The 19,586-nt window shown below is 42.0% G+C and overlaps 1 protein-coding gene across 1 annotated transcript in view; it reads right to left on the bottom strand.

The window, feature by feature from the left end:
• The window catches only part of VWA3B (von Willebrand factor A domain containing 3B), a 2,054,405-nt gene that overhangs the window by 511,381 nt on the left and 1,523,438 nt on the right, over positions 1–19,586 (bottom strand). The window contains exon 22 of the mRNA XM_044071813.1: positions 19,331–19,455. Within this exon, the coding sequence (XP_043927748.1) occupies positions 19,331–19,455 (125 nt within the window). The remainder of the gene's footprint in view (positions 1–19,330; positions 19,456–19,586) is intronic.

Genomic DNA, 19,586 nt, shown 5'->3' with positions numbered 1-19,586 from the left:
CCGGCAGGCTTTCTTCAGAAACTGGGGAATGATGGGAGAGGTGGAAATGCATAAAGTAGACCCGAGGGCCAATCATGGACTAGAGCGTCCCTGGGTGACTGTCCCGGAGGGGGAATCAGGGCGAAATAGTTGCTGCATTTTTAGTTGGTCAGGGACGCAAAGAGGTCGCAGCAAGGAAGACCCCAGCGGTTGAAAATCTCTGCCGCTATCAAGGGATTCAGGGACCACTCATGAGGGTGTAGACTACACCTACTGAGTCTGTCTGCTATCATGTTGGAACCCTCAGGAATGTGCGTTGCTAGAAGAAAATGGTTGGTAGCCATCGCCCATTGCCATATCCTCATGGCCTCTCGACAGAGTGGGTAAGATTTGGTTCCGCCCTGTTTGTTGATGTACCAGACCACCGTGTTGTCTGATTGTATCACAATAGTCCCAGACGGCAGCAGGGGATGGAATGCTTGCAATGCCAGAAGCATCGCCCTCAGCTCTAGAACATTTATATGCAGATGGGCCTCCATTTCGGACCAAGTACCTTGAACTGTCTGTTCCTGACATAGCCCCCCCACCTCATCAGGGAGGTGTCCGTGGTCACTGTACCCTTGGGCTGTTGGGCGGAGAAGGGGTGAGACTATTGTGATGGGTTGTGGGCCATCCATCAATTTAAATCCTGTTTGCACCTGTGAGTTACCCGAATTTTGTCTGAAAGAGGGTACTGAAAGGGATACCATTGGGTGAGCAGTAGCCATTGTAGAAGCCTCATGTGAAACCTGGCCAGGGGAACAATGGTGATGGAGGCTGCCATGGAACCCAACAACTGTAGAATAGAGTGAGCTGTGGATTTCTCCCTAGAAAGGATTGGGATCAGTTGTTGCTTTATCCTTAGAATTCTGTGCTGTGGAATGGATGCTCTGCAATTTTTTGTATTCAAGATGACCCCTATGAATTCTGTGGACTGAGATGGGGTGAGATTGGATTTTTGCCAGTTTATGGTTATGCCTAGCCTTTCTGCAGAAAGGAGAGAGTATGCCAGGGCTTCTTCCAATAGATGTCTGGTGGGGCGGAGATGAGCCAGTTGTCTAGGTATGGAAACACCTGGAATCCTTGTAGTTGCAAGTGAGCTGTGACGACTGCCATGCACTTTGTAAACACTCTGGGGGCTGTAGAGAGTCCAATGGGCAGTACTCTGAACTGGTAGTGACTGGCCCACATGGAAGCAAAGGAATCTTCTTGATGGCCTGTCCACTTTTATGTGGTAGTACGCATCTTGAAGATCTATCGAGCACATCTAATCGTCTTTTTCTAAAAGCGGAAGGATAGACTGTATTGTGACCATCCGGAATTTTTTTACTTTTACAAACTTGTTCAATATGCTGAGATCCAAAATTGGTCTCCAGTCACCGGTTTTCTTTGGCACCAAAAATAGTCGATTAGAATCCGGATCCTATCTGGTCTGGAGGGACTATTTGGATGACTCTTTTTCTTAGTAGCTTTGATATCTCTAATGCTGCTTCTTCCCTTTGACTGGGTGGAATGTCAGGTAAGTTTGTTGGGGGGTGGAACAAAGATCTAAGGGAATATGATAACTTCTGGTTATTATCCTTTGTACCCAAGAATTGGTGGTGATGGTTAGCCAGGCAGAAAGGTAAAAAGAGAAATGACCCCCAGCCACTTCCAGAGGAAAGCAGTTGGGCCACTCTTCAGGAGCGCTGGTAGGATTGGCCAGGGAAAGAGTCCCTGGTACCCCGGTTATGCAGACCCCCTCTGGCCCGAAAAGGGCATCTTCCCTGTGAGTTTCTCCCTCTGCCTCTAGGGGAGAACTCGGCCTGTGTGTCACGGAAAGGACCCTAAGACTTTTTGTACCATATTTTCCCACTCTTCTGGTTTCTGGAGAAAGCCTGTTGAGGGGAAGAATAATGGACACCCACGGCAGAAAGGGTCTTACCGTCCTGTTCACATCTGGCCAGTGTGCTTTTAACCTTGGATCCAAACAATGAAGAGGCTTCGATGGGAACGTTGAGAAAGGAAGCCTTGAAGGGTTCTGTGAAATTACACAAGCGCATCCAGGTGTGTCGTCTCAGAACAATGCCTGAACTTGCCGCTCTAGCTGCTCCTTCTGATGCGTGAGATATCAGGTGCATGGAGGAGTTAGTAATTGATTCAATGGTGGATAGCTGAGAGGCCACATTGTCATGGACCACATCAGACACGGCACCAGCCAAAGTTTCAGAGAGCTCAGAAATTAAGTCTTTTTGAAGCCTGGTAAAGTGTGCCATACAGTTCAGGGACCTGATAGCAAAGGTCGCTGATGCAAAAGTTTGCTTCCCTATTCTGTGCAGAGCCCAGGACTCTTTGTTGGGTGGATGGACAGTCTGGCTTTCTTCTTCTGCTGGGTCCTTTTTAGTTGTGGCTGCAACCACCAAAGCATCTACAGGAAGACATTTGGACCAATGGGGGTCAGTAGCAGGAGGGGACAAAATTTTATCTGGCCTCTGGGAATGGCCTCAACGGTGTCAGGAGCCTTCCACACATGCTGCATGATGAGCCAGAGCAGTTCGTCAGCAGGTGGAGTAACCCAGGATGTAGGGGGCCGGGAGTGAAAGGCCTGCAGAAACACCGACTCTTCAGAGGTCGGTTTCGAGTGTTGCCAGTCACTTCTCTGTTTAAGAATTTCAAGAATATCACCAAAGGATACCTCAGAGGGTGAGCGAGGGGACCCTGCCCCATCATCAAAGTCTGTGCCTGCAGTAAGGGACTCCACTGTGGAGTCCATGTGCTTCCTCTTGCACAAGCTTTTTTGATGAACTTCCTCAGAGGGAGAAGCTGGGGAAGACTGCGCAAAAGGGGTTTCCTGTGGGAGTATATCCTGAGGCCCTTGCACTCAGTGTCTGACAAAAGCGACTTGTGTACATAGCGGTCCAGAGGAGGGCAGGGAGAGTGATAGCACAGGATCACCAGTTGATGCCAGAGCCTTCTCCATTAGCTGGAAGGACGGTCCACCTGAAGAGGGGTGAGTGTCCAGGACAGGGGTCACCTCTCTCCTAAGTGGTTCAGCCTGCTGACTCGGAGTCCCTGGATGGCTGTGGAACACCAAATTACGTATGCCACAGCTGACATCATGGGATGTAGCAAAACACTCCTGCCACGAAGGCAACTGCGGCTCCTTAGTGAGGTCCATAAAGGGAACCATAGAGTGGGAAGACTGTGCTATATCAAGGGGCTTCAAAGGCAATGAAAGAGGAGAATAAGAAGGGGTCTTTGGCAAAGGGTGATCACCTCCAGAGGAAGGATAGGTCCTGGGGGGCGGGATACCTCTGGCCAAAGTACTTGATCTACAAAACGCAACACGTTGTGTTCAGAGAGGCTTCTAGTGGACTTCACGGACATGGCTGAGGGGGAGTCAGGTCTATCCAAAGATGGAGCAAGCTCTGTGCCCACCTCACAGGTCTGCACTGAAAACGACGAGGCTGCAAAGGACTGAACTACAGGTATCTGCACTGAGGAAATCATCAGTGCCAAAGTCATGGTCTGCACCGACGATAAGGTCGGTACCGAAGTGGTTGTTGGCACTAAGGCTGGAACCAAAAGTATTGGTGCCGATAACTGAATTGTCTGTGCTGGGAGGGTAGTCGGTGCCGGGTAATTTGTCTGAGCCGAAAGGGCAATGGGTGTCGGAAAATCCATTGACGTCATAACAGCCTGCATCGACTGGACAGTCGGTGCCGGTAAAGAAGTCTGAAAAAAGGAGCCCCTCAGTACCGATACAGTAAAGGGCACACTAGTCGGTGCCGAAGTCACAGATGGCGCCGATGGCCTCGGTGCCGAAGGTCTAGGCACCGAAAGCACTGGAGATGAAGAAGTCAAATCTGAAGTGGAAAGCTTAGCTTTCTTGGGTCTTGGTCCGTGTGAGTCCCCAGCAGGGGACGAAGGAAGAGACTTGGCCTTTAAATGTTCATCACTCTTTTTCTTATGGGCTCTTGGAGGGGTTGAAGCCCCCGACCCAGAAATAGCCTCTGATAAAGGAGATTTAAGTAGCCCCTTCAATATCAATTTATTTTTTCTCTCAATCAACGTCCTGTTAGAGAAATTCTTACAAATCCCGCAGGGTGGGTCAACTGTTAAATGAGGCACACCCAAGCAATAGACACACAGGGAATGTGCATCCGAGGTAGGTAATTGATGGCCGCAATCTGAACATCTTTTAAATCCTGGACTACGTTTTTCATCTGCCATGTTAGAAAGAAAGAAGGAAAAAACAGAAAAAAATACCAGCAATGGTACAAGAATTACCCGAAGGTAAAAAAGAAAAGGGGTTTACCAACAATGGTAAAAAGAAATTACCTCGCGGTAAAGAGGAGGAAAGGAATTGAAAAGATTCAAGAAAGGATAGTCGCTAAATGTGATAAGGTAAGAGAAAACTATCTAATAACCTTTCTGTGAGAAAAGGTTGTTTTAGAATTTAGTATGACGAAAAATATTGCACTTAGCTCAAGAGAAGTAGCTTGACATGACCAAATGGCGATGTGGAAAACTAAATCTGAGGTAACAGGAAGAGGGGAATTCTAGGTAAGAGTTTTAGCTCGAGAGTTTGTAGCTGAAGCGAGCTTGGAAGATGGCCGGCTCAGTTCCGAGGTCGGAACCTATACCCAAATGTAAGGAATGAATGAGGATTAACAATATCAGAATGTAGCTTGTGTGGTGATGTTTTGTGTGTGTTTGCATGTAGTGCAACCTCGGAGTTAGAATATTTAAGTACGGGGGTGTGCAAGGGGGCTTGTCCCCCTGCTTTTATGTAGTAGAGAGCTTGTGTTTGTGTGTGGGGAGGAAAGTGTGTGTGTGTGTGTGTGTGTGTGTGTGTGTGTGTGTGTGTGTGTGTGTGTGTGTGTGTGGAGTAGAAGCGCTAATTCAAAATCTCCGGTGTGCAAGATTTTGAATTTCGTGCTTCTGAGTTTTCATTGTTTTTAGGTTTCGACTTTATAGCCTCAAAATACTGAATTTCGACATTTCAGTATTTCGAGGATATAAAGTGAATCCATATATATCCATATCTATATATATATATATATATATATATATATATATATATATATATATATATGGGTCCACTTTTTAATTTCGAAATACCAAAATCTCAATTTTCAAAATACCGATCCCAGAAAGTCGAGATTTTGGAATCTCAAAATTAAAAAGTGAGATCACGCTACAGTGAAGAGAATGGTAATGCTCCTGTTCCACTTACTGTTCTCTTCACTGTAGCACAATCTCGGAGTTGGTATATTAAAGTAGGGTGGTGTGGGGGGTGCAGGGGGTCTTGCACCCCCTGCAAAAACATTATTTTAGTTGTTTTTTTTTTTTGGTTCACTTTTCACTTTCAAGATACCAAAATCTCGATGTTTTGAGTTCGGTATCTCAAAAATCAAGATTTTGGTATTTCGAAATTAAAAAGTGGACCCATGTATATATATATATATATATATATATATATATATATATATATATATAGATAGATATGTAATTTATCAAGTGGCAAAACAAAATCACATCTCTACTTTCAGTCCCAGTAGGTGTACCAGAATGTTCAATTCTTGGACCACTACTCTTTAACATTTTTACCGACAATCTCAGTTTAGCAACCCGCTCAGCATCAATTGTACAATATGCAGATGATTCATCACTCATCTGTGCAGCCACCTCTTTTCCCAAACTCTTACAAATAACTCAAAAACCATTTACAGACATAGAACAATATCTGTCTCTCAATCAACTTATACTCAACCCCAATAAGACCAAACTAATGCTATTCTCAAACAACAAAACAGCTCAGCCTCCCATGCCTTTCCTATATACTCCTCCAACAACACCAAAATTTAACCTGTGGAACACACTAAACTGCTAGCGTCACCATCAACAATATACTTAAATATGACAAACACATAGCCTAGACAATCAAAAAGGTACACATCAAACTAGCTTCTCTGTACAGCACCAAGCCATTTCTCTTCCAAATTTCCAAACAGTCTAGTGCCAGAACACATCTACTATCCGCCCTGTTATACGCCTCCTCAATTTTTACAAATCTAAGAAAAACTGACCTAAATAGGTTGGAGACTTGCTACAATAAAATAGTCAGGTTTGCCTCTAACCACACAAACAGACCCCACCATTGCTCAGCTCTTCACCAATTTAACTGGATCTAACTTACAAATCTATTAACCTTTAACCTGCTAACAACTGCCCACACCATTATACACCAACCAGATAATTGCCCTGCCCTCAAAAACTTAGCCCAACCCTACTCTAACAGTAGAACCGTCCGATCATCCAGCAAATTATTGAGATCACTAGATAAAATAATAGTCACAGCGATGCTCTATTCTCAAAATAAATATCAAAAATATGGAACTCTATTCCCCAGCATATAGTTATCACAACCAACTCTTCCAGTTTCAAAAAGCTTCTCAAAAACCTCTTACAAAGAACTGGTGATGCTCTTGTTCTTCCCCAAGCTGACCAGACTTTAATCTCTGTTTCCCCTCTTCTCTTCCTAATCCTAATATTCTGCAACTCTTTTTTCTGGCCCCACTGCTTTCTCTTCATTTTACAACTGTCATTATCATCCGTGGTGGTGCAGCGGTAGCATTGTTGCCTCACAGCAAGAGGTTCTCCCATTCAATTCTCAGCTGGAGTGCAGGGAGTGCCTTCTGTGTGGTGTCTGCATGTCCTCCCCGTGGTTGGGTGGGCGTTCGAAAGACATGCGTAAATGGGTGTGCCTTTGTTGGAGGTTGAATGTCGAGCTGGCACCTCGACGTTCATCAAAATCTACTGCCAATCATTAGCGGACCGGAGGTCCACTGTGGTGACCCCTAACCGGGAAAAGCCGAAAGACAACAACAACAACATTACTAATCACATTACTTTTCAATCTCTCATTACTAATCACACTACTATTCATTTTCCTCCTTCATCTTAACAAGTGGTTTCATATTAATCTAACATCTGATACTTGACCTCTCTCAGCACTTACAAACAACTTATACCTAACTTCCACTATGGTACCTAAATTACCTTCTCTCTGTCTCTGACCTTATCAAACTCTACTTTTTTCTCTACATTTGTCCTAAGCCTATACATATTCTGAATTAGAGTATATTGTATAATACCTGCACTGTAAATGTGTGTTAACCTCATGTGTTCTATGTATTCATATTAATAATATTGTATCTTGGAGCATTTCTCTCCGGGCCTCTGCTGAAAATGGGCTGCTAGCCCAACTGGACACTCCTGGTAAAGAAATGTAAAATAAAATAATAAATAAATCTATGCTGGACCTGGACCAGAGCTGGTCATTTGGTCTCATGTGCTAAATCTGCATCTACTTCTTTATGTTGGGGCTGGTTTGGAGTGGGAAAGTATGTCTTGAAAGTAAATCAACAGGGGATCTTGAGATGTCTGTGATGGCCTGGTTTTATTTAATAGAATGTGGTTATCTGCATATTTAATGTGAACTGACTGAAAAGACCAGTTAAGAGAAATTAGGTATTGAGGGTACTGCAATGTATTGACACAGCTATAGAATGCTTTGTGGTTGTCTTTAGAGTCAGTAGCAATTTTGTTTTCGTAACTAGCTTTAGATGATTTTATGAAGGATCTCAGCTTCTTACTGAGGTTGACCAGGGAGTTCCTCCAATCATGGGATTTTACTCTTTTTTGCAACAGTTTCTTTCTTCTGTTGTAGAGTTTGTTTATGGCAGAGGACCACCAGATTGGCTTCCTTTTTTTGGAGGATAGCATCTTGGTTCCATTAGGGATAGCATTATCCATGCACTCGTGTAAGTACTTATAAAGTGCATTTGTGTTGGATTCAGCAGTCATACCTCTATTGTCAATCTGCATGGGTGTCATGAAGTTTGCCACTTCTGTCTTAAGAAGTGTGAAGGTGGCTTTGGAGAAGTTTTTTACAGTGAGTTCCCTAATTGGGGGTGGGGGCTGGATGTGGATGTCTAGGGTGATTAGCTTGTGGTCGGATCTGACCAACAAGGAATTGACCTCTGGTGTGGAACATCGGTTGCCCATGTTGGCAATGACCAGGTCTAGGATATTGCTGCCCCTGGTGGGGGTGTGTGAATATGTTGATCCAAGACATTGGAATTTATGAATTCCATAAAATGTTGAGCAAAAGAGTTGGTACATGAGTAGTTTTCCCAGTTAATGGTGCGGTAGTTGAAATCACCCATTATTAGGGTGCTGAATTGTACCCTAATACTTTCCAGTGTATCAAGAAATGAGGAGTGGGAATCCTGGGGCATGGTGAGGGGTCTGTAGCAAGCTACAATTTGAATTGCAGTCTTGCCCAGAGTTAGTTGCACTTGGATAATCTCGGATGCATTATGCTGTGCAACTAGCCTGGAGGTGTGGATAGCCTTAATGAATATGGACACGCCTCCACCTTTAGTGCTTTGTTCTGGGTTAGGTGGCCGAAAGGTGTGGTATGAATTATAGCCTGGTAATGCAGGGGTGCTCTCTGGAGCTTTGAACCAGGTCTCTGTCACTGCACAGATGTCGATGTTCTCCATTTGAAGGAGTGCCTCGAGTGAGTGCATTTTGAGGTTTAGACTTCTAGCGTTGAGTAGCATTACCCTCAGATTTTGCTTGGTTGTACCTGTTATGGTGGTGAATTTGTCATTTGAACCTTGCCTAAAAAGGCACTATAGGGGTGGCAAGAGCCTTTGCCAGTATCTAGAATCCCAAGGGCGACAGGTGCAGGCCATCTCTGGGATAGTTTCTGGGATAGTTAGGCTGTTAGGCTGTTTTGGGACATGAGACAGGGGTAACTCCTTTCAACACTGCAACAGACTCCATGGAGAAGGCCATTTGTAAGAAGACATCTATTAAACAGAAAGTTGAGGGTGATGTCACAAAGTTAGCCTTTCAGGAGACAACCTGCTCATTTTTAGGTCAACCTGAGAGCTCCCTTTCCAGTCTTCACATGTTGCTTGGGCCTACCAAATTTGGCTAAGTAATCTTGGGTGATGAAGTTGTCAGTCTGGCTTCTGCAACATGATAGCGGAGTGTGGATGCCATAATAATACCTAGAGTTGGAGATGAAGTCATTGTGTAGGTTGGTAGGTATACAGGTGAAGTCTAAATTAAGAAGTGAAAGTAAATCTGGCAGATTAAATGAATACACTCAGATGATGTAAGGCATGATTAGAAAGTTGTGTGGTCACCCAAGTATAATGGGATTATTTTCAATCTTTTTGTAATCACAGGGATTTTAGGTACCCAATATAGGGGTCTAAGGAGCCTTTTGGGAATTGGTATCAAGTACACCTTGTCACTGTATGAGACTTAAGACTTGCACACCTTCCAGGAGTTATCTGATAAGTACAGGATCCCACTCACTGACCTTTACACATACCTTCAACAGTGACACTTGTTTTTTTAACAGAAATAGGGTTGGTCTGCCTTGAATGAAAAAGAATTAATGCTGGGTAAAGCTTTACATACATGGTTACTGCCATGTTAGTCTGGGGGATAGAAGCACTGAAGGGTTTTTGTCCTTTAGTTTTTCAGGAAATTTGGGAAAAATAGTTGGGTAGAAATCTGGAAGAGGATGACATTGAGCAGGTCTTAGGAGCTTTTGCAGACAGGATGCTTTTGGCACAGTGTTCCATATACTTGACAAAGCTTTTAAATAGTTGTTTCTTAACACCTAACAGATTATCGTCTTGCTCTTGTCTACTTCTCATTTTTGCTGGCACTGTCGCCAGGAGGAGTTGCTTGCCTCACAGTGCTGTTTTGTTGCTACATATACAGTTATATAGCTTTTATACATCACATGAACCGATGCATACAAGGGTCGTGTTTTAGCTGGAAAGTTACATATCTTTTGGACATGTGAACAACTTTTTTGAGCTTTGGAAAGGGACAGAAGGATATTGGCAAAGGATCTGGGAACAAGCCATCTTTACTGGGAAAGAACTAGTGTTATATAAGCCAAGGAGTTTAGAGGATATACCAGATGTTGACAAACATCTATTTTGGTTTCTGATTGCTCTTAAAAGTCCATAAACCTACTACGGTGGAAGTGAGGAAGGAAAGTGCCTGTAAAGAGATTCATACTTTGATTAACAAAGCAAACAGAAGTGGATTGAAGATGTCAGCAGACAGTTAAAATACTTACCTGAATTAGAATCAAAGCCAGCAAATACCTCCAAGGAGTAAACGTTCTACTCAAGTATATAAAGCAAAAGACAACACAAATGAATGTGTAAAAATAGTGGAATGAACCAAGGCTCAACAGGACCATAAACACAAACTCAAACACGTTAAATAAAATAAGTTGTTTGGTTTAATATGTCAGCAAGATATCCACTATTTTTACACATTTATTTCTGTTGTCTTTTGTTTTACTTACCTGAATAAAAAACACAGCAGTGTGGAAACCATACATTTATATTTCCTTATTGTGTTATGGGTTTGGCTGTTTTATACATTCTACAGATGCAGACAGCTAAGTGGGGAAACTGTGTGTAGATTATTAGCAACTTAGTCATAGATGGGATATACGGTTGACTAGCTGGGGTGTGATACAGCATTTTCTAAATGAGGTACATTAGGAATAGTGACAGGACAGGGGATATATGGGTATTAATATTTTGAACCAGTTTATAAACAATCCATGACTAAAACAAACAAATGACCAGGAAGCCAAAGACTACAGCAAATGAATACAACAATGGTAGAAAGCACTACAGTTCTTAGTTGTGGAGACAGACAACCTTTATTGGTAAAACCACTGCAGTTCAAAGTTAAGCACTTTTGTCTAAACATAGACTTCTTCAGAACCCCTAATCCATGACTAAGTGAGGTATTACAGGATTTACCCATGGTTTGTGTGGTTTGATCACAAGGCCAAAGCCCAAGTGAACGAACAAAGGAAACTGTGGGTAAATCATGCGATACCACCATCCAGGAGTGGATTATTGCTATTATGCAGTCACATTACTTAAGAAAGCCATTGTTTACGTTTCTTAAATAATGTGATTGTATAATGGGACTTGAGAGTTCTTCCTCCTTCTGTGCTGAAAATTGATGTACTGCACATGCATATGGGCATGTATGTCTTCACGCTTGCAGATGATGGAATTGAGGAAAGCGTTCTGTTCCTCTGACTTTTTTTTTCTTATTTTATAGATATATATCTATATATATTTATACATGTTGATTTTATATCATCTTGGAGAGAAGATTTATGTTGATTGACTTAGGTCTTGCATTGTTTTCTTGGTCTGCTGTTGCTATATCATGAAGTGATATATAACTGGCCCTTATTTCTGTTTTACTTCACTCCAGTACTTAGTGCAGAGGATTAAAGCTGTGGAATGTTAATGAGCTGCTTTCTGTGGTACACTGTTTGGTTTCTTCTCACTTCATTTGTTTAATTGTTTTAAGGTGAGCAAGTTACATAATGAGACATTGGTTTGGTCAAATTTGAACGCTGAGCTAGGCTCCTGAAATGTTCTTTTAGACTACAGGCACGTTAAGTACCTCTATAGGGGGAGAGGCATACTTTTAGATTACGTGTGACTTTGGGTAATGTAAGTTATTTCTTTTTTTTTTGGTTCAGTTTTGCAATTTGCCTGTTGAAATATTTTTTGTAATTTGGCTTGTGTGTGTCAGACATGGGGGAGGCAGCCTTTGAGATTCCAGCTAGGTTTGGAGGATATTTTTGTTGCAACTTTTTTTTTCTGTACTACAAGAGCATACCCTAACACATAGTCAGATCACTCAAGAATACTTCAGCTCCAGTCTTGTTTGTATTGGGATTTACTCAATGTAATGGGCATACTGATTGATCTGTCCAATCAGAGTGCATGTTTTTGAATAGTAATTAGTTTGTGTGTATAATATGTGTTAGGTGTACAAACTCTGCACCCTTGACACAGAAAGCAGGAGCATTAGCGCTCTAGACTAACAAAGACATTAGTAAAAGAGGGCATTTTTTTACATTAAATTAAGAATAGAACTCTAATATCTGGCATTATTTACTGACTGCAAGTGTTCCTGAGTTATTAGCAGGGTTGCTAGATTTCTAAAAAAAAAAAGGTCTTTAATGCGGAACATCAGGTAGTTCAGCATTAAACAGAAGTAGCTCCATTGGCTTGTATGCTGGTAAGCCAGTATACGACCCAATCAAAAAATTGCACAACGGAGCCTCTTCTGTTCAATGCAGAACATCAGGCAGTTTCACATTAAAAAGAAGTGGCTCTGCTTTGCGAATTTTTGATTTCTCGTATACCAGCATATGGGTCAATAAAAAAAAAAAAAAACAAAGCAGAGGCTGTTTCACCGGGATTTTAACCAGCAGTGCGGGACTCGGTATTGGGCTGCTGATTCCGGGCTAGTCCCACTCAAATAGGTATGTCTGGCAACCCTGGTTATGAGGGACAGGTCACATATAAGAGGAAACAGCTGAAGCAGTCTGTAAAATCATGTTCACTTGACAGAAATGAGGGGGAAGGCTTCGGGATAAAGCCAAGAGGAACACTAGATAAAAAGAAGGAGAACTGTACTTGGACACACTGAAGACATTAACAGAGGAACTGCTCTGGCATCACAATGTACTTTATGAACACTAAGAAGAATTTGAGAGTCTAATATACGGCATTATTGGTTAACTGTAAGGATTTATGATTCACAAGGGTAGGGAAAAAAATAAGAAAAGACATAGGGGACACTGTCAACTAAGGGACAGCTAAGAGGTATGCCTGTGTGTCTGTGTGTATGTGTTTGAATGCGTGAATCCATGTAGGAAAATAAATGGGGGGAGTGTCTGTGTGAATGAGATGCATTAGTTGTAAGTGGGAGCTAAAGTGCTGATTTGCATTTATGGTAATTATAGGCAATTTAGAGCCATTCAATTTAGCTTATAATAAGGTCTTATCTCATTGCAGCTAACATGCCACTGAATCATATTTTCATACATCACACAAACACTCCCTTTTGGCTGCAGCTCTTACTGTCAGCAGTGGGGATCTATCTGAATCCCCAGGGATATCTCCCAAAAGTTTTAAATGTTATTTAAGCTAAATTTACCATGTTTTATTGTACATATTTAATTTGATTACTGACCCTAGGTCCACCAATTCTACACATGATAATTACTTATAGAAAATAGCAAAGATTGAACAAGGTTTATCTTACAATTAGAGATTATTGAAAACTTAATTTTTGGTGTTTGGTATCTGTGGAATACCAGACTAGGAACAAAAAAGTATATAATAGCATCATCAGTAAAGGTAATTAATCTTATGGTAAAATTATACATCTTACGGACTATAACTGAGATTCTGTTTAAAATAAAGTTAACAGCTGCTCCATATATGTGTTAAATAACTAAGGAGCATACACTGTTAGAATCTCCTTGTGTTCTGACTGGAGTGCTTCTCAGTCTGGAAATATATCACTGATAAGTATATTTCTTGACACTTTTCAGAGTTCTGCATTGTCTTAATTGTTGCCTGACTGAATTATTTTATATATTTGCTGACATTGTTTGCTGTTTTCTCATCTGTTCTGAAAATGGTTCCCCCCTATTCCTTTGTTGGTGATAAAGTTTATAAAACTGGTCTAACTTATAATTTTAAGTATTTTTCAACTGTTGAACTGTTGAGGGCTACACACTCAAGTGCAATAGCAATTTTTCTGCTTTAAAAGTGTTTGTTTTACTATATCTGCTTACATTTTTGAAAAAAAAAAAACAAAAAACAAAAAAATCCTAACTTTCTACTCGTTTCCCAACTTTCTATAACCAGTTTTCAGATTTTGCTGAATTCTGTGCTTTTCTGTCATTTCTGTGTTGCCCAGACCTTACTAAGATAGAAGGAAGCTTCTCTGTTCATCAGTGAGTGTGGTGATCTTTGAGCAGCCTATCTGTCACAGGAGGAGTGGTTTCAGCTCACAATATGTAGTTTTATTGGCCATTTTGGGCTATTTCTATCCATTCATCTTTCTGTTTAAAAGCCCGTATTTGCATGGTTTTTGCACTTGTACTACCTCAGCAAGATCCTGCCTAGGTGTCCTGCAGAGTTCTACAGCAGCAGAGAGAGAAAAGGGAGACTTTTAGTGGAATAAGTACCTCTGTTTTGCTTTTTATTCCTTATTTTCGCTAGCGGCAGTATTCCAAGCATTTTTATTAACTTTGCAACTTATTTGAACTACTTTTTGAATTCTGATACTGTTTACACTTTAACTGATCATTTTTAAGTGTTTTTCAACAGTTGAACTGTTGAGGGCTACACACTCAAGTGCAATAGCCATTTTTCTGCTTTAAAAGTGTTTGTTTTACTGTATCTGTTTACATTTAAAAAAAAAAAAAAAAACAAAGAAAAAAAATCATATCTCTCTACTCGTTTCCCACCATTCTATAACCAGTAGAGTCCTGTTTTCAGATTTTGCTGAATTCTGGGCTGTTTTGTAGTTTCTATGTTGCCCAGACCTTACTAAGATTGAAGGAAGCTTCTCTGTTCATCAGCAAGAGTGGTGAGCTTTGAGCAGCCTATCTGTTACTGGAGGAGTGGTTTCAGCTCAGAATCTGTAGTTTTATTGGCCATTTGGGCTATTTCTATCCCTTTCATTTTTCTGTTTAAAAAACGTGTTTACGCGGTTTTGCGCATCACCGTTTAACTACGGTTGAACTATTTCCGGTGACAGAAAGTCTGCTCTTCTAATTTTCCCTTAGAACAAGCCAGTTTTCTAGTTTTAGCACTCAAAACTATTTTCTTGTGCTCAGCACTTGTTCAAAACTCATTGCAAGCACTAAATAATCTACAAATTACTGCAGCACTCAACTTTCCTCACTTGTTGAGGAAAACAGATTTTAGTACTTGAATTAATAAACTCCTATCCAGGCATGTCTACGGGTCAGCTCCTGGTATTTTCCCCTGTCCACTGATGAATCTGGGCATCTTGCGGCAATGTAGCAATTGCCTCATGTACACTGATAACCCTCTCTAAGAGATGCACTTATATAGCCAAACTGGAAGCCAAGCTCTTTCCAGCCAAGACTGTACTAGACAGTCAAGAGAAGAAGGTAAACATCTGCACCACACCACACTCAACACATAGTCTATTAAAACTTACACCACCTAAACTCACACATAGTAACACAAAACACATACCTACATTCGCGGAGGCTCTCAATAAAAATCTGCCCAAACAACAGAGACCTCCAAAGCTGAAACGCAAGCAACCACCACCCCTAACACTACGCAAATGACACATAACCCACAAAATCAGTGTGCCACTCAACCTCAGTCCATAATGCAAAACAACGTACCCAACACACTAGTCATAGGTGACTCTATAGTCAGGCACACTGATGTCCCACTCACCAGGCTAAACAAGGAGAAAGTTACTGTAAGCTGCCTGTTGGGTGCCAGGATGCCAGGATCAACCACATAATGCAAGCACTCAGGTCACTCCGCAAGTACAAATATGACTCTGTCATTGTCCATGTGGGTGTGAATGACCTGAGATGTACCTCCCTGGACTACATGAAAAGAGACATGGAGGAGCTCTTGGATCATGTAGCCCAAGCAGGTATGACCCTAGCCCTGAGTAGCATCCTGCCATCACCCAGAATGATACCACAATACAAAGACAAAATGATTGACTTCAACAATTGGCTAAGCTTCTGGTGTCATTCTAAGGGGATCCAGTGTCTATCTGCCTGGGACAACATGAGTTGCCCCTGGGATTCCGGATACTGGCTAAGGCTCTTGCCACCCCTATAGTGCCTTTACAAACTCACTACCGTAGCAGGTATAAGCAAGCAAAATCTGAGGGTAATGCTACTCAATGCTAGACGTCTAAACCTCAAAATGACCTCACTTGAGGCACTCCTTAAAATGGATAACATTGATATCTGTGCAGTGACAGAGACCTGGTTCAAGGCTCCAGAGAGCACCCCTGCATTATCAGGCTATAACTCATACCACACCTTTCGGTCACCTAACCTGGACCGAAAAACTAAAGGAGGATGCGTGTCCATATTCATTAAGGATATTCACACCTCCAGGCTAGTTGCTCAACATAATGCATCCAAAATTATCCAAGTGCAACTAACACTGGGCAAGACTGCAATCCAGGTTGTAGCTTGTTACAGATCCTCTACCATGCCCCAGCATGCCCACTCCACATTTCTTGATATACTGGGTAATATTAAGGTACATCCCAATACCCTAATAATGGGCAATTTCAACTACCCCACCATCAACTGGGAAAACTACTCATGTACTAACTCATTTGTGCAACGCTTTCCGGAATTCATAAATTCCAACACCCTGGATCAGCTTGTCCATACCCCCACCAGGGGCAAAAATATGCTGGACCTGGTCATTACCAATATGGGCAACTGATGTTCCTCGCTGGTCAGATCCAACCATAAGGTAATCACCCCAGACACCAGTATCCCGCCCCACTCCCCATTAAGGAAACCACCGTTAAAAACTTCTCCAAAGCCAACTTCATGCTTCTTAAGACAGAAGTCGCAAGCTTCACGAGTAGAGGTATGACTGCTGAATCCTATACAAATGCACTGTATAACACATACATGAGTGCATGGATTGTGCCATCCCCAACAGAACCAAGATGATATCCTCCAAAAAAAGGAAGCCAATCTGGTGGTCCTCTGCCATAAACAAACTCTACAACAGAAGGAAGAAGCTGTTGAAAAAAAGAGTAAAATCCCCTGATTGCAGGAACTCCCTGGTCAGCCTCATTAAGAAGCTGAGATCCCTCATAAAATCCTCCAAAGCTAGTTACAAAAATAAAATCACCACTAATTCTAAAGACAGTCACAAAGCATTCTACAGCTATGTCAAGAATCTCAATGGCAATACTCAGAACTGCTCTGAGCTACAGCATAATGGCACTAGATATACAGAACCAACTGATATTGCCAACATCCTGGCAGATAGGTTCAGTGCAAACTTCACCCCCCCATCACCCCCCAAAGGGCCCATCACTATACCAGAAAAATGCAAAGCCCCTGTAATCATGGCTGCACAAGTAAAGACCACACTCTCCAAAGCCAAGAACACAGCATCCATGGGACCTGACAACATCCCAGGCTGCGTTCTGCACGAACTACAGAATGAACTGGCACCCCACCTTACTACCATGTTCAATCATAGCCTCACTTCAGGCTTTGTGCCTACTGAATGGTGCACAGCGACGGCTATCCCACTCCTCAAAGGGGGCAGCACTACAGACCCCAGGAACTACCGCCCCATTAACCTGACGAGCCTGGTCTGCAAGGCCATGGAACTTATCATCTTGGAGCTTATAAACAAGGACATAGGTAACCTCCAAACTCTGGATCCCACTCAGTTTGGGTTTGTAAAATGTAGGTTATATCTCCTAAACCTGACTGACTTCTTTGAAGCAGTCACCAGAGTCATGGATGAGGGTAAGGTGGTGCACACAGCCTATCTTGACCTCGCCAAGACTTTCAACACCATCCCCCACTCTGGAATTATAGATGAACTCACTAGATTGAGCATAAATCCCTATGTCACAAGATGGGTGGCCAACTGGCTCACTGACAGAACCCACACAGTGAAAGTAGCTGACTCCAAATGCAACTTCGGACCGGTGACAGGTGGAGTACCACAAGGCTCAGTCCTAGGTCCTCTCCTATTTGGCATCTACTTCTCAGAAGTCCAGGCTAATACAGCAGCTCTTTGGCTAATGAAGTTGGCAGATGACTGCAAACTAGGTGCCATAATGGAATTGCCTAATGATGTGAGCATTCTACAAAGGGGCCTCACTGAGACTGATGCTTGGTGTCAAAGTCATGGCCTCAAGCTCAATGCCAAGAAGTGCAGTGTCATCCCCTTTGGGAAAAACAATGTACCCATGAATGACCACATAGGCGGTAGCCTGCTAAACACCGGAAATGTGATGAGACCTTTTGACACAGGTGGGTAGTAGTCTCCCCTTTGATAATCACATCACCATAGTAGTCAAGACATCCTTCAATGTGGCACACCTCATCACAAAGGGGTTCACCTCCAGAAAAAAAGAGGTCATTGTTCCTTTCTACTCATCCCTCATCAGACCCATTATAGACTACAATGCCCCATTTGGCATGTACCTTGCAAGACATCTACAACAACTAGAAAGGCCACAGAAATGCCTCACTAAGAGGATTACCAGCCTCAAACAGATGCCATATGCAGACCATCTCAAAACATTCCAGGTCTACTCCGTCGCTTATCGCCTACTCAGAGGCGACCTTTGCCTAACATACAAAGCCATGCCAAACCTAGATCTGTAGGACATGCTACACTTAAAGAAACCCCAATCCCTCTGGGCCACATGCTCCAGAGACCTAAACCTTGCCACCACAATAAACAGAACATGCTGGAGGGATAGATTCCTGTCCCAGAGACTTCCCATGCTCTGGAACAGACTACCCATTCATGTCAAGCAAAGCTCCTCATTAGCCCTCTTTAAGAAAAGTCTCGACAATTGGATGGGAAATAGGAAATTCACCCCAGGGGGTCGCTTCTGTGGCTCTGCTAGACAGAGGCGCAGGAAAATAACTTTCTTTGGTGGCGAAAGCCAGGGAAGGTTTTTTGTTATGAGTATATAGGCCCCAAGGCCGATAGCCTAGTACCTACCTATGAACCTATGGACCTATGAGTAACCTTGCCTAGTATTTGGTTTACTTGAAATCCACAGAAATACAGAACTTTGTATAGAGTATTGATGCTACTTTTAAAATCACTAGGGAAATTAAGCTCTAACTCAGACAGCAATGACAAATCTCATCAAATACCTTAAAGAAGGGATGCAGAGAAGTTGCCAAATCATGCAAAAAAAAATATAATACCACAATAAATATATCATTTTCAAAGAAAACCAATATTTGCCCTCTGAAAAAAAATGAATTGTTTTTGATCTGCCATTTTATACTCAGCTGTAAACATTATTTCCATTTTCTCCTCACCTTTAAAAACTTCTCTTAAGAGTACCAATACAATTGGTTTCATAATCCTGCATCATTAAGAAATAACTTCCTTCAATACAGTTCATTTACTTTATGATCTGGGCCTGGAATACCCACTATTTTGTATAAAGTTCATTGGTTTGATTGTCGAAAACTCACGGAACCACATTTATGTAAATCAATAGCTCTTGTTAAAAATATCTAAATAAAATATTTTTTTCAGAAAAGTATTATGCAAATTCATTTTAAAGAGCAGGACACAGTTTTGCTTCTAACAGTGAAAAGCAGACCTGGAGAGTTCACACTACTGCTTACCTTTAATGGTGGGCAAGGCATAGCACCTCCCAGTGGGATTATGAAATTTATTGGTGTGATTTGTATATTGCCATTAATGAAATCCACAAGAGCCTTTTTGGAACCAGTAGACTTTATCACAGTACCTAAGAATAAATGTAAAAATTAATCTCAGTTTACAGCATCACATGTGTGACACAAAGAAAAAGTAAGGGATTATATACATAATTTTTATGAGTCATGCATCTATCTACAAGCCAATATGCGTAGTCACAGT

The sequence above is a fragment of the Protopterus annectens genome, chromosome 5.part0 (genome assembly GCF_019279795.1).
Source record: "Protopterus annectens isolate FY-2018-M chromosome 5.part0, PAN1.0, whole genome shotgun sequence".
Classification (NCBI taxonomy): Eukaryota; Metazoa; Chordata; order Ceratodontiformes; family Protopteridae; genus Protopterus; species Protopterus annectens.
This window is presented reverse-complemented; position numbering and strand designations above follow the sequence as displayed.